At 45.5% G+C, this 15482-nt stretch overlaps 1 protein-coding gene across 1 annotated transcript in view; it reads left to right on the top strand.

Annotated features, from left to right (window-relative positions):
• The window catches only part of LOC147140192 (uncharacterized), a 40950-nt gene that overhangs the window by 22899 nt on the left and 2569 nt on the right, over window positions 1-15482 (top strand). Inside the window, exons 4-5 of the mRNA XM_086045454.1 lie at window positions 7955-8085; window positions 8152-9336. Of these exons, the coding sequence (XP_085901580.1) occupies window positions 7955-8085; window positions 8152-8199 (179 nt within the window). The 3' untranslated portion in view covers window positions 8200-9336. The remainder of the gene's footprint in view (window positions 1-7954; window positions 8086-8151; window positions 9337-15482) is intronic.

The following is a 15482-nucleotide window of genomic DNA, read 5'->3' as shown; positions in this document are numbered from 1 at the left end:
TGAATCAAATGTATTTCTTAAAAAAAGAGTGTTTTTGGGCCATTTATTGATTTTTTTTGTACGGTAAGAAATAATGAAGTACTGACTCTGAAATGTACTTTACAACAAAAGTGAAAAGTAAAATAGAAGTTTTACTGAACAGCAACAACAAAAACAACTTCTGTGCACACAAAATTGTTTCCCCCCCCCCCCTTTAAAAAAGCTAGCTAGCAATAGCTCAGACTTTTAATGCCATCAAAACAAAAAATACTATATTTGCTAATGTTGAAGATCATAAAAAAAATACACCTTACTTGCGTTTTTTCCAATTGGACAGAACATTTTTTTAACACCAGCTGGTGGCTGGCACAAGACATAAATCATTCTTTTAGCAGACAACATCAAACATTGTCCTTAAAAAAGCCATGAATTGAAGAATATCTCGCTTCTAATCTGTTGCGTCGTTGTCGTCAAAGCTTCCCGGTTGACGTTCCTCCTTGTCACTGTTCTCCCTCAACATCCCAATCACTCAGGATTTTCCCCATTTGCATGTTTTTTAAAAATATGTCGCGCCAAAATGAATCGCCCGCTGGACGGCGTGTTTTTTTTCTCAGATATACGGTACTTGGGGGATTTTACGACAGCCTGTGAAGTCGTGTCGAGATGGGAGAAGTCCAGCCGGGGCTAAAACGACAGAGAGGCAGAGGCCGCGGCTCCGCTCCGAGATGAACATTAATAATGGCGGCGAGCACAAAAGATCAGAGGGATCGCCTCCATTGTGCTCACATCTCGCCCCCGTGACGCCCAATGTTCTGCCCGTGTTAGAAGAAGAAGAATGGAGGCGCTTAACCTGGTGACATCGTTGGCCTTTTGCCGGCGTGTCACACCGATGCACTCCATCGTGATGCTGAGATTTATGCTACACGCGTTCATTAGCATTCAGATTTGGGGACTATTAAGCTCTATTCATTGCACATTGATGTTCTTTTAGTCAGGCTGTCTCCAAATAACCGGCGGCCATCTTTTTTTAATGCAGCATTCCATTTTTTTAAATCGATTTTTTTTATAGAGCTCAACAAGTAGGAGTAGCGTTTTGCTTTTCATGGTGTCAGCGTCATGAGCAATAGCAGTCAGTAGTGGCACAAAATCTTCAGGCAAAAGAATGGCAGGAAAAGCCCACTAGAACTTCTGAACCTAAGTGGGGGTTAATCAGATGTGCTTTAAATGGTGGCCGGTTGTGTGCTGACGCACATTGAATGAGTGTTTGAATGTGATGAGTTCATTCTGACGCATCGCCACTCACCAGAGGGGGTGCGCACTTGCGCAACCGCGTTCTTCAATTTGCACAAGTCACATTCATCGGTGGAAAAGCGTTTTTGAAATGCTATTGAATTGCTGTTTCATTACACATAAGCAAGTAAATATTTTCGTAATGTTGATCTGTTTTTAAAAAAAACATCAATTTATTTTTCGATTTCACTCGTTTCTATTTATGTCAAACAGCAAGTTACAAAGAAACTCACATTTCATTTTTCATTAAAAAAAAAATCCATTTATGCTTTTAACATTTGAAATATTGCATATAGTTTGCAGTAGTGTAAAATGTCCAACTTCAGAGTGTAAATAAGTCTGCATAGCAACAGGTGATGCTCTCACCAGTGCAACTACGGAAATGAGACTCATTTCAAAGCAGAGATTTGTTGTTAAAAAAGATTTTAAAAATGTCAGCTTTTATTAATATCTCATCGCATCGCGAGGATCAGCTGAGTATGGCGTTTGCTCTTGACGGCTGTTTGAGGAGCCTTCGGTGCTACAGTGAAAGGTGGTCCGGGGGTCAACAGAGCGGCGGTGACCCGGCTGGTCATTAATCATCCAGCAGACAGAAGAGAGGAGCTGGACAGGTGCGGACCACCGCCCGTCCTTGACCTCCATCTTGGCTGCCATCCAGTCGACGTGTTTTCACTTTGCACTCTTTATTGATAACACGAGTGGAGCACGTGGTGATTGATTGGTTGATTGATTGATTGATTGATTGATTGATTGATTGATGAAGTGCTACAAAAGAGAGACAGGCCTTCATTTTGTTATGGAACCCTAGTGAGTGGCTCAATTTAACAACAACAAGAATCCATAAAACCCCAGGGGACGCCGTACTGACATCCAGTCGCCAGTGGACGATGGTGGAGTGCAAATATTTTATATTTAATACAGAGCAGGGATTTCAGCCTTTCCGCAAATTCTGGGCAGTGGGAAGTTTTATTTTTGTCAATGCTGAAAAGTGGACGTAGTCTCATTTCATTCAGCTGAGAGGCTTGGTGCTTCTCTTTTGGTGAGTAAAAGAGTTCAAACGGGCTCAGCAAATAACTTTTTCGAGAAAGCATCGAAGGCATTTTATAATGAATACAGAGCAATATCGATCCTTATGCCGCGTTTCTGAGAATTGTGGACAGCGGAGACCTTTACTTATAGCGTGGTAAACAGTTCTAAATTGCCGCACTTGAATTAATTACGCACATGGCCTGGCGCTGCTGCTTTGGTTAGCTACACAGTTTAAATAGGGTGAGCGGGAAGTCTCTGACTCAACATAGAATTTCTAAAAACAGTTTTAAAAATAAGGATTCTTTGTCTCACCCGTTTACATGCCTGGCTAGGTGCTGCTGTTTTGGTCAGTAAGGTAGTTTGAATGGGATATTTTTTTCTCTGACAGTAGCGTCGAATGTCACCAGTGAATTGACGATGATGGTGATGATGTATGGTTTGTTTCTTTCCTCTTGGACCTCCGTACCCCCCCCCCCCCCCCCACACACACACACACCCTCTCAAAGTGTTGGCATATCCAAATAAAGAAGACGAATGTGCTCAAATCCGAAAGCAACCATCTGAGATTGTCAAGGCGGGCGAGAGTGACGTCGTCGCTTAAGCGGCTGACAGATGACTCCCCCCTCCACCCCCCCTCCCTCCCCTCTTCTTCCTCGCACCCCCTCCCGAGGGATGGCGCGTTCGTCCGGAGCCATTTTTCAGCCAATTTATTTCTTGATGTGCTCTAACCTGGGGCATCTCCCGCTGGGGAGGCTTTATGTGGTGATTAATGACGGCTGTTTAGCGGCGGTACCTGGGGGAGGCGCAGCCCAGCTGCACCAGCCTGACAGGTACAACGCTGCGCTGCGCTGCGCCGCAGACAGAGCGGCACAGGCCTGAGGATGACCGGCACACAGGTGTCATACGCTGGTCAGATGACGACCAATTTGACCTCGTATTTCAAGAACAACTACGAATCCAGCGCCACAACGAACATCCAAGGTCCGCCTTGGAACTCTTGGAAGTGCTTGGTAGTCGGGAAACTGCTGGGCCAAAAGCAAATTGGGAATCCAGAGCCCTAAAGGTGCCTCAAGGGTCCAGTACTACATCTTGGAATTAAATTTGAAAATTTCAAGGAAAGCCTGGTTGAAATGTTGAACAAGATTCGATAACGGGAACAAACACTGGGTTAGGTGGCACTTTATCTTTTCTTTGGAATGAACTTTTACAGCAGACATATGATATGCTAACGTTTAAGTGGTTGGACAACTCACAATTCAGCCAAAAAGTAGAATTAAAAAAAAAAAATGACACTCCAAAGTCCAATAGTTTGATAGTTAGATAACTGAATTTTAGGTCAAGTCTGTCGCGGGAGGCAAACAAGAATCCAGAATCCAAACTGCTCTTTAAAGTCCAACGGTTTGGAAGTGGGAGAACTGAGAATATGATCATTCAAACTGAAGCTAACAAAGACAGGTCCATGCTACATTAGCTTACTAAGCTAATGTAACTTTTACGATCACGGAAACGTGACCCGATTCTTGGGAAAAATCCATTCCGAATCCAAATCAGCCAAACCTTGAGCCGCCTCCTTGAACAGATGGTTCCACTGCACTTGTGGTTTATTAGCCTAGCCGCGTGCTACCCTTGACATTTCGCAGCCTCGCGCCAATGCATTTCCACGCATGCTCTCAACGCCAGTCATCCACACGATTTAGACATCCATTATACGCTTGAACGCCTTGTCTCCAAGCATCCTGGATGCCAGGAGGAGCGTAATGAGATTAGGCCGTGGACAGGTTGGCGGCCAGTAGCTGTCACAACTACTCCGCTCCCCGGACTGTAGACGCGCACAAACCCAAACGCTTGATGGTGATTAATGAGCGAGATAATGCGGAGTCTGCTACCGTCGCCCACGGACACATCTGCGCGCCGGATGAGGCTAGCGCACGCTCAGCTAGCGCAAAGTTGAGCCGTCTCGTCACCGACAGGCCGCCGGTTGCGTTCCAGCTCGCTAATGCCTCGGAATCACGCGGCTAATTGATGGAGTCTTCTTCTGCTGCAGCTTTGCGGGCGTACACCTCGGTGAGGCCAACGAGGGGCCGTCCGGACACACAATGTAGACCCCGCCCCCGAACCCCCGTGGCCCCAGACGGCTTTGAAGCCCGCTGAGATCAAAACGCGACTAGGTGAGCTCTGCGTGACCCGAGCGCAGACAAATGGCCGCGAGGGACGCGGGACAATGACTTCCGAAGATGAAATCATATTTGCGGGGCAGGCGTCCAAACTCACTCCCCCACCCCCGACCCCCGCTTTCCACTTGCCCCTTTCTTCTGTGAATATGGACAATGACTGTTTGCATTTACACAACCATAAATCAGGCGTGCCCGTTGCCACAGAGCAGCTGGCACGTTTGCCAATGATTAGAATTATTAATCACGCCCATTGGTCACGCGTTTCAAGCCGGGGCGGCGGGACGCTGCGCCGGACAGGGTGCGGCGGGCGCCTCTGGCACCGCAAAGCAGGACGGGGAAAGTGGCCCGCAAGGGGGTCGCGGAAAGTGTGTGGGGGTGGGGGGTTGGTGGGGGGGGGGATTAGGCAAGAGAACAAAAAAGCATGGAACGCCACTGCAGACCTCCACCAAGGCCAAACGACAATGGCAGACTGTGGGGGATTCTTAGATTAGCAAGTGCGATACTGTACGCGTAGTGTCGTGACCTGCAAGTTGGACCGCATGACATTTCTATTTCCAGTGGCTGTGTGGAAGATGAATAGCGATGAGGTCTCATTTTGTTTAAACAATACTTTTGTTTGTGTTTTGTTTATATTGGTGCTTCTGCCGTGACACCAGTAATAGCGCGTAGACGTTCGAATCGACTTCCGTCGTTATAGCGAAAGGAGGAAGTGAGTATGCCGTAATTCAGAAATTCATTTGTATTTTTTTTTTCCCCAAAGTTGCTTAGTGCCATTAAAAACGATACAATCCCCTGCCCAGGGCATGACAAAAGTCCCATTCCACTGCTTGTAAGTCAATGTTTCATCAAAAGAGTTGTGAAAACATTTTTATCATGGTCGAATTCTTGCCCAGTGCTGCTTTAAGACTTCAAAACACTCTTCCTGTGTGCCGCCAATGTGAACTATTAATGTATAAATAAATGACATTGCATGCAAACAACATCACCCTGCACTCATTAGTATGGTAAGAAGAATAAATACTCGTGTTCGGCCTATTGGTACGATGACTATTCCAAGTTGAAATCCCCCGACGCTCGTTTTGGCCCACGCCGCCCTCCGCTCGGCAGCCGCCCGCCGGAGCTCCGCCTGACTTTGACTGTAAATACCTGCGTGGCGCATAATGAGGCGCCTCAACAAATGGAGCCGGACGCGAGCGCGTGTTACGCTATGCGTATTGTCGTATTGCCTTTATTAATCAGCGGAGCCGACAGATGGCGAGAGCTGTGGAAGCTGGATTTTCAACAATGGCAACAAATAGCAGGAGACGCGCGAGGGTCAAAAGTCGCCGCTTGGCACAACGTCGGCGGCCGGAACAGATGTGTTCATCTGACGAGGAGAAAACGCAGCTCACGCGCGTGACTTTTGTGGACTGCTAATAGGCACCGAGGGACTATTTGATTTAACAGCCCGCCGGTAGAATTAAAGCTGTCGACACATTTTTACTTTTTTTTTTTTTTTTCCCCCCACTTTACGGTCTAAAGAAAATGTCAATGTCAGTCCCAATTATGTCGACATAAACAAGAATAACGATGAAGACACTGTCAAGCACGACAGGCAGATGGTGCTGTTTTCTTGTATTTTTATTTTATAGTGAATGCAGAGCACTCGTGATTGAGGGCCACAAATTCTGCTCGCTAAAAGTGACAAATGCATGGAAGAAAATGATTGGAAGCCTATTATAGCGGACTGCATCCCATGGCCCGCTAAGGTTTTGGCCTTTCTAATATGTATTTTATATTTAATACAAAAGAAATGTCTTGTATTCCTTAAGGAGAAAGTCAACCGAAACATTTTTTCAAGAATATGTTCTATGTAAGCCCACTAGTTGAAACAGGGCATTCTGATCAATATTGCGTTTGTGGAATAAGAGTAAATCCGCTCGTTTTTAGCCATCTCCGGGGGCGGCCGTTTTGTCACTTCCGTCGACTGAAAATGACATCGCAGATGCTCAGATAACGACCAATCACGGCTCACCTGTTTTCTGAAGCTGAGCCGTGATTGGTCCTTGTGAGCAGTTGTGATGTCATAGCCGTGATTGGTCCTTGTGAGCAGTTGTGATGTCATTTTCAGTCGACGGAAGTGACGAAATGGCCGCCCCCTGAGATACGATACAATTTTATTTATATACGTAGCACATTTCATAACAGCCGGAGCTGTAACAAAGCACTTTACAAACAATGAATAATAATAAATAATAACGAATAAATTGACCGCGCTTTACAGAAAGTCCCGTTGCTAATACGTTCAGTGTAGTTGAAGTTACACGGGCCAGCACTGCTGATTCTGAAGGCCTTGGGCGGACTAGATTGACATGGCAACTCAGAGAGGCAGAAATCTGATTGGAGAAAGTTGCAACATCCACAATTGTAAATGCCGCTCGCCCAAAAGTCACTTTGCAAGTGGACAAATACGCTTCAAAACATATGAAATAGAATCAACACACCCGCGTGGATTTAGCATGCTGGCCGCGCTCTTCTTCTCCTCCGCCGGCCTCCCGGTAGGAGGTTGGACAATTGACAGGCGCTTTGACGAATGACCTCCAATCAAGTCTCCATCCTTCCTTCCTTCTCCTCCTCCAGCCTTGCGTCCGCTATGCCTCTCCTTAGCCTGGCCGGCGCATAACACAGCAACGCGGCGTCCCCTGGGCAGGCCCCGTCTAGGAGGCCAAAACTGGAGACAAAAGCCCAATCGCCATGCATTCAGATAAGACCCCCCCCCCCCCCCCCCCCACGCCCCCATTCCAGCCTGCCATCCTTCCACCACCTTGAGGGGGCCCCCCCACCATGTCCTCCAGGGAGAGTGCTCTCTGCTGGGCAGCGGCTCTTAATAAGCTGCTAATGAGGAAACAGACCTCTATTCTCTGCTAACATCAAGACAGATGGACGCATGTGACGTGTTTGTTTTCCACTTCCCGTGGAGATGACAGATAACAAGGCAACCGTTGGCCCGAAAAGTCGGGGAAGCGGAATACGGCGCATTGCGGTGTCAAAAACGGCTGCACAAATGCCGACGTCAAAGAGGCGCTTTAAAATACTTTATTGATGGGCAGATAGCAAAAATGATTCATCGCGCTCCCACACATTCAAGTATCCAAATTCTAGGACTTTTTTTTTTCAGAATCTTTCGTTCTCATGTATTTTTTTTTAGATTAAAACAAAAACATACATATACATAGTATTTTGGTGTACTCTGCGTTCTTGAAATGGTTTTCATTATTTTGCATTTTTATTCATGCAATATTCTCATGATATAATATTTCCTGTTTGTAGTTCTTTTTTTCTTGCCCAAATAATTTTAATATTTGGGATGCTCTTAAAAGGCGTCTAGAAAATTGTGCAAATACATTACAAGAATAACGTTTTGCCCTTTTTTACATCTTGGAATATTTTGACTTTACTCTACTGAACTCATTTTGATCATGTTATGTTGTTTTCAATTTCAGTATGGACAATTGTCGTCTTCCAGTTTGGGGACGCTCAGTGGACAATGCAGAAAGCTTTGATGAGTTTGATGTGGAAGAAGAAAACCTCGAATCGCCTTTGGCTTGAACAACAACAGACTAATTCCCGACTGGTACATTTGTATGTCATCTACCCTCGGTGCATATTGTAATCTCATCCTCCTGCACTTTCTCCTCAGGATTCCCCAGCTCCAGATGTGCTACAGAGGGGACGAGCGCCGACGTGAGCGGGCGCCAACGGGACGATGAAAGTGCGCCTTGTCAGTGGCCGCACCGAAGTGGAGCCCACCAGGAAGCCGGGCCCATCACACGCAGGTATTGATAGGGATAACCCCCCCCCTCCCCCCAGGCCCTCGCGGGACCCTTAATAGGCCTCTAACGGGATGACCAGCCTGCGGACGGCCCCCGCTGACCCCCCGGCACTCAGGGAAGAGGGGCACATGATAACAGATGGAGGGTGAAGTGGGGGTTTGACGGACAGACGGGGAAATTTGGAGATGAGCAGCGGGGTGAGTGACGGGTCTTGCTGGGGTGTCAGAAAGTGACAGTTGTGTCCCGGTGATCAGGGAAAGTCTTCATCCTGGGGCTATGTTGTTTTTTTTTTTTTTTTTTTGGTCTTCTTTTGTTTTTTAGTTTCACATTTTCTCAGTGTGATTTCGGTGCATTAAAACAACCCAAATCCTTTTTAGTCCATTTGAAATGGACTGACTGAAGAAATGGCAGCTAAAACAAGATAAAAATTCAGTTTGAAGTCATCAAATTCTGTTGAAAATTGTTGTAAAACTTGACTTATTTGGTGCCATAAAAAAAAAAAAACATCCAAAATTCCTTCTAGATTATTTAAAATGTCCCTTTATTGTTATTTTTGCCCACAAAGGCCTAAAACTAAGCACAGTTCATTTGAAAGCATTCCAATTTGACTTTTTTTCTCCATAGTTTTTCCAAAAATTCTTCTTTAAATCATCTAAACACTGGCTTTTGGATTTTGACTTTTATTTTTTTGCCACATAAAAAAAAACAACCTAAAATCATTTTATATAATAGACTCAAAGTGTGCCCCAAAATGTAAATAAAAGTAGGAAAAATGGCACGACCCAGGAAGTGCAAGCATTGAACAGGAAGTGGAGGGAAGACATAAAAGGCGGGCCACAAAATAAAGAAATACGTCAAATAAATGAAAGGAAGAGCAGAACCCAAAACAGCAAAGCCTGTGATCGGCTGGTTTTGTTTCAAACATTTAAAAATGTGTCAGATAATACTGTATTGATTATATTGATGACAACCATGGATTACTGCTCTTTGGCTCTATTGGCGAGTGACAGATTCAAAGGATCCCGTTGGATGCGAAAGACTCCGAAGAAAAGGTAAGAGCTAGGCTATGTGATGCTATGCTAAGCTCATGATCGTGCTACTCGTCTGCTGGCTTTTCACTGCTTTTTGATGACCCTAACAAATCCACCAGCGTGTCACGTTGAACAATTACATGCCACACGTGATATTGCGGTACGTTTATAGTATCGTTTCAAAACAGAGATCAGTGTTGTGTTGGCGTCGAGGTTTCCCATCAGAAACGCGCATGCGTGTCCATCATATCAGTGTCCAGTGTGATTGGGTGGATGTCCTCAGGGAGGCATTAAGTACAAAGCGTTAACATCTGCCACGCATTACTGAGCCAGGGCACTTTTGATTGGCCCATATGATGATCGCACATGGACAGGCGCGCGCACACACGCACGCACACACTGGGGCTTCTGTCATTTCTGCTTTCCCAGCCAGCAACATCCCAAATTGCAGCTGATTTTTACTAAGCAAGGGGGTCCGACGCGGAAAGCCCGCCTCTGATGTGCATTGTAATCATTTGAGATTTGTATAATTGGGGAAAAAAAAAATAAATACAGAATTAATACACTAAGTAAAATACTTAAATGTATTGTTGAAATTTCTCATTTTAGTTCCAATATATACAGTATTATAAACATTAATACAAATAATACATTCCTGAATAAAAATAGAATTTTCTTTACCTTGTCTAAAAGCTTTAATTTTTTTTTTTTCAATTGATTGGACGGGTTATAGGTCAAATAAGTGATGGAAAATATTTGGAAATGACCCATCTTGGTCTTATTTTTTTTCACTCCCAAAATGCTGGTATTTCAACTTTCGACTTTTTATGTCCACTATTGAGACGTGATACATCCAAAACCACAATGACATCTCTAATGAAGTTGCACCTTTCTTGGCGCACGCGCCGCCGCCGCCGCCGCGTGGCCGCCGCGTCTTTTGCGTGTTTGCTTGCTCTCCAACGGCAGCGACAGCACCAACAAGCTGTCAGTGTGTTGACGACGTTGATGAAAAGCACCAACTGTGACGGAGTCCGTCTGGCAGCTCCTTCAGTGGCGCGCTCCGCCGTGCCAGCTGAAAGTGGGCCAGGGCCAACAGGGTAATGGCAGGATCACAGGGCGGGCTAGGCTAGGCTAGGCTAGGCTAAACCAAGCCAAGCTAGGCGTCTTGTGCCAAAATTAAGCGCTAAAAAGGGACGAGAGAGATGTAGTCAGATGTGATTTTGCCGGTCAATTGCAATTTTTTTTGCCCAGTATGTCATGTATCAGATTTTCAGCCTACAATTCAGATTTTATTTTTTTATTTTTTTTTTCAAAGCTGACCCAGGCCACTTTTGTCCACTATGTAGCTAAAAATTGAATATGCATCCATCAGTGTGGACGCTCAAGTCCCGCTCATTTAAATCGACGAAAATCGTCAAAATTGTTCGACAAACGACACGGTTGCCAAAAGCAGAAAAAGGAGCAGAAAATAGTCATCAAAAATCCTCCAAATTGGCACAAATGCATCAGTGCGCCTTGTGACGTGGTGTTTTGTGCGCAAGCAAGCGTGTCACTTCACGGACGCGCTCTGCTCACATCGGAAGGAGCGCCGCTCCGATCGATGGGCCACCGATCGGGATCGGCCGATTTCCGTGGAAAAGTACGTGATCGGCGTAAGTCGATCGAAGCCTTTCATTGCCGATTTATTTTAAAAACAAAATTTAAATTCTTAATTCTGCCTTGCAACAAGTGACCATCCAACTCTGTCAAGTGTTGTTTTGTTGATTTACGATCCTGCGTCTGCTGAATATCCACATTTTAATTTCAGTGATTGTTGTTTATGATATTGGTTTAGTTGCAAGACAAATATGATTATTTTTTTTTAAAACAACATCAAAAGAGACTAATGGTGTTTTCTTGGGACGTAGCCTACCTAATTTAATTTGATTTTGTATAGAATGCCACTCGGTGTGTGTATGTGTGTGTGTGTGTGTGTATATGAATTGGCGTGCCAGCGCCAAGCCTGGCAGAGTGCTGGGCGACAGTCTTTCTCAGCAGGAGGAGTGTTGTGACAAAGTGAAACATGCTCGTGAGGAGGCGGCCGAGTCGGTTCCCGAGCCAAAAGCGGATCGAGACATCGCATCGCCACGTTTGCGTTACACACTTGAAATGCTTGTTGATTTGAAAATCGGCTTGGCGAGCTTCGGTGGACAAAGCCAACGTGCGAGTTTTCGGAAAATCAAAACGTCGTCAGTGAAGCTTGTGCACAAATCGTCGGCGACGCTAGCAAACTTGTTTTCGTAAACTCTGGAGACACTGCTCCACCACATTACTTTTCTTGAAGAGAAAAACATAACTATTGATAATAAAATTGATTTAAAAAAAAAAAAAATGTTGCATCTATTTTGACATGAGCAGGATAAATGCTAAATAGTTTATGATGAGGCAAATTTGTGGCTAGCAAACGACGACTAGGTGGGCCTTCGCCGTCCTTGCTTTTCATTGGACATCTATGAACTGCTCTGTATTACATAGAAAACCCGCATCTCCCTCCGGCTCCGCACTAAAGCGTTGCTACAATGGTGCCGTTTAACCGCATTCATCCTTGTCTGTTTTCCTTGCGTCATTATCCCCCAGAGACTCATTGCTGCCGACATATTCCAAACATGCGGTGGACAGAGATCCGCGCGCGTGCGTGCGGCGGCGGCAGCGGCGACGGCGGCTCATCGGTTGCCAATGCGGGCCGGTTGGTTTCGAGCCGTTTCGGGGGCAGTTGGACCCTGACGGGGAGCCTCCAAACGATGGAGGCGACGGGCTGGCACGCCGACAAGTGCGACTCCCAGAGCACGTTTACGACCGCACGCTGAGCGCCATCTGTCAGTCACCGTAGGAGGGATAGCATTGATCACCGCGCACGCACGCACGCACGCACGCACACACACTTCCTGTCTGGCTCGGTGCACTTCCATCAGTGGAGAGTTGGACCATATCAGAACGCGAGGCTGACCCGCCCGTGCATATTGACAAACACAAACGACGTCTGTTCATGTGCAGGCTTTTCATGAGCACGACGGCGTCATGCGTTTTATATCAGAAAATCCGATTAATCGGACGATAAATTCCAAAAAATATAAATAAGTATTAAGATAACTTCGTTTTGTGGTACCTCAACACTTACAGCAGTAAAGATCATTTGACTTAGTTCAATACTTTGTCCTTTAGTGTTTGCTTAGCTTTTCAACAGAGAAAAATCAGACTTTTTTTTTTTTTTTTTTTTTTTGGCCAATTTTATTTTGGGGAGGGAGAAATGTTTCAATTTCATTATCGTTGTCTTATGTTGTTATTAGCGTGTTAGTCTTTTTTGGGGGAAAAAATCAGCCTGTTTTAAAGGGCCAATAGAGGCCAAGTAATCAGTCAAGCCCTAATTAAAATTCATTTAAAAATCTTTTTAAGTTTTTTTTTTTTTTTTTTTTTCAAAACTAAAAGAAATTCCATTTTTAATTAGTATTAGTAACTTATTTGAAAATATTATCAAATTATCCTAAGATGATTTAGGTCCACTATCACGTTTTAAAATGAAGTTGTAACCTTCAGATCATTTTGGAAAGTTGTCGCTTTTTCTTGGTTGACTATAAATGAATTAGATGAAAGACAAAAATGTGATTCTATTGCTCCCTTTTTCTTAAAGTAAAACAAATACTGTCTATAAAATGACATTTCCTGTGATCATCATCATCATCCACTACCAAACTAGATTCTCTCGCATGCAAAAAGAAGTTTTTTTACTTTTTGCGTAAATTGCACTTTTTGTCACCTTTATTGTCCACCTGATTTATGCTGGTTGAGGCGCCAACATCTCGGAAGTATTTAAATGTTGCAGATGGTATCTTTAAGGAGCATCCTGGTCTTTAATGGCACACTCCGTCTTCTATAAATAAATTTAAAAAAAAAAAGACATTGCTTATTATTTGCTTCGCTCATCACTTGTTGACATTTTAATTTGTTTTTTGACGAGTTCCAATCCCAGAAGCTTGCACGTAAATACGCAGTCACGTGACACTTTATTTTCACGACACTTCCTGCGGCGAGCTCAGCATCCCCTCACTTGCGGCCCCGCCCCGCCCCGCCCCGGACAAAAGGCAAAGTGTCAACGGCCCCTCGCTAACGGCGCAATTAACATGCAAATGAGCGCTTGTCGCTATCGGCGATGGCGTGGCGCTCTCATGATGGAAATATGCTTCCCGTTTTGGCCCATGCGGGTTCAACATGAGTCAGCTGAGCACGGTGGGGGCACAACCCCCCCCCCCCCCCGGCACTCCCTTACCGAGGGCCTCTCCCAGGGCGGAGGCAGGTGCGCCGGCCCCCTGCGCACACGCACACACATGCTCACACGCGGGACGAGCAGGCGGTTTTAATCAGCCTGTCATCCTGGTCAATGCGTTCTGCCCTCAACTGCTTTTGTTCTAGGCCGCCCCCTCTTGATTCGCACTAAATTCACTTCCTCCCGACGCACACCCTGCAAACATTGGCAGATGCGGCCACGAGTTGTTGGTGGCGCGACAAAATCCATCGAAGCTTTCTTTTCCATTGGGGCGGTTCAACCCTGACACGGCCTGGCTCCGCCCCTTGTGCTCAATTTTCCGCGACACTTTTTCGGCGGTCCATGCGGTCACGACCGAACTCCTTCCAACCTGGTCGGTGAACGCAGGCCCGCGAGGGCCGCGATGTGGCTGTCATGTGATTGGCCGACAGATGGAGGCGTTTCTTAATGGCAAAGAACTCCGTTGCACACGCCCGTTTCCTGGTTTTTTGCCGAGTGAGGCGGAGCCAAACGCTGGCCGCCACCAAGCCGTAAAAAGAGAGCAGTGTGGCCCAAATCTGGTCCTCGAGAGCCCCTAACCTGCCTGCTTTACACGTTTCCCTCCTCCGACACGCCTGAACATTTGAATCAGGTGTGTTGGAGGAGGGAAACGTGTAACACAGGCAGGACAGGGTCACTCGAGGACGGGACGTGGGCACCCCAAGGAAATACTGTTCCCTTCCCACTTTGCGGCTTCAGTCTATCGCGGAGTTTTCATTTGTGACCATAACTTTATCTATTACGGGGTTTACCTCGCTATGTCATAGGTTTTCTAGCTCCTTTTCTTCTGTGTAAATCGGACAAGTCAATGTTTCTTTTTTTTTGGGGGGGGGGGTTGTTTTACAAGACCTGAGACCATGAAGATTGGAGCGTGTCCCCACAAAATCTCCCGTTCCCTCATCATGGGCGTGTTGGAAATGCGCTCGAGCACACTGCCTCACTCCGACTGTTTAGAAAATCTGAAACGTTGTTCAGATGTGCCATTCGGTTATTCGTAGTTCCCCCCAAAAAAATGAAGCGGCGCAGTGCGCCGAGCGAGCTGCCGATTTATCGGCTGCGTTCGGAAATGAATGGGACTGAGCGCACACGAAGACGACGAGATGTCCGCTTCATAACGACGCTCAAGTTTTTCTTTTTAGTTTAAAATGGCTTACCTTAATCCCAATCCCGCCAACGGTAAATCCTGCTGTTTTAATATTCCCTTTTTGGCACTGTAAATGCTTGTTGTGAGAACTGAAAGCAAGTTGCCACGACTACTTGCCTTCTTCTTTTTTGTCTTCTTCGTCTTCTAAATTCAAGACAAAGATCTTCCGCCATAAGTACACAGATTTACAGCGCCGGTATTTCTTCTTTATGCTGTATTTTAAAAGTGACATTTATGGAGTGTAACAAGTTTTTAGAAGGGGGGGAAATTAAAAAAATTTTTAAAAAAAACTCAACTTTGCAGAACTTCACCTACGGTATCGCGGGGAATGATGGACACATGACCCAGGAAAAGTGAGGGAACAGATTTCACCTTTTTTTTTTTTTTTTTTTTTTTTTAGTCCAATCCGATTTCAGCCTGTGTGTCGCCATGTCAATCTAATCTGCCCAAGTCTTTCACAATCACAAGTGCTGGCACGAATCACTTTGACACAACCTTTCGCTGTTTCTTTCCCCAATCGCTTTCTGTTTCTGTCCTTTGATTGGTCACATCATGTTTTTGTTAGGCTTTCAGATAACTTATTTACAGCTAGCGAAGACGCGTTGCTACGACATCATGACTCGGGCGTCGCGTGGGTGCCCTCGTTTCCAATGCAGGCCTTAAAAACCCGCGTGTGACATTTGT

This window comes from Filicampus tigris, chromosome 11 (assembly GCF_054856515.1).
Source record: "Filicampus tigris isolate MCC_2025a chromosome 11, RoL_Ftig_1.0, whole genome shotgun sequence".
Classification (NCBI taxonomy): domain Eukaryota; kingdom Metazoa; phylum Chordata; class Actinopteri; order Syngnathiformes; family Syngnathidae; genus Filicampus; species Filicampus tigris.
The sequence above is the reverse complement of the archived record's forward strand: the minus strand, read 5'-3'. Positions and strand labels throughout refer to the sequence as shown.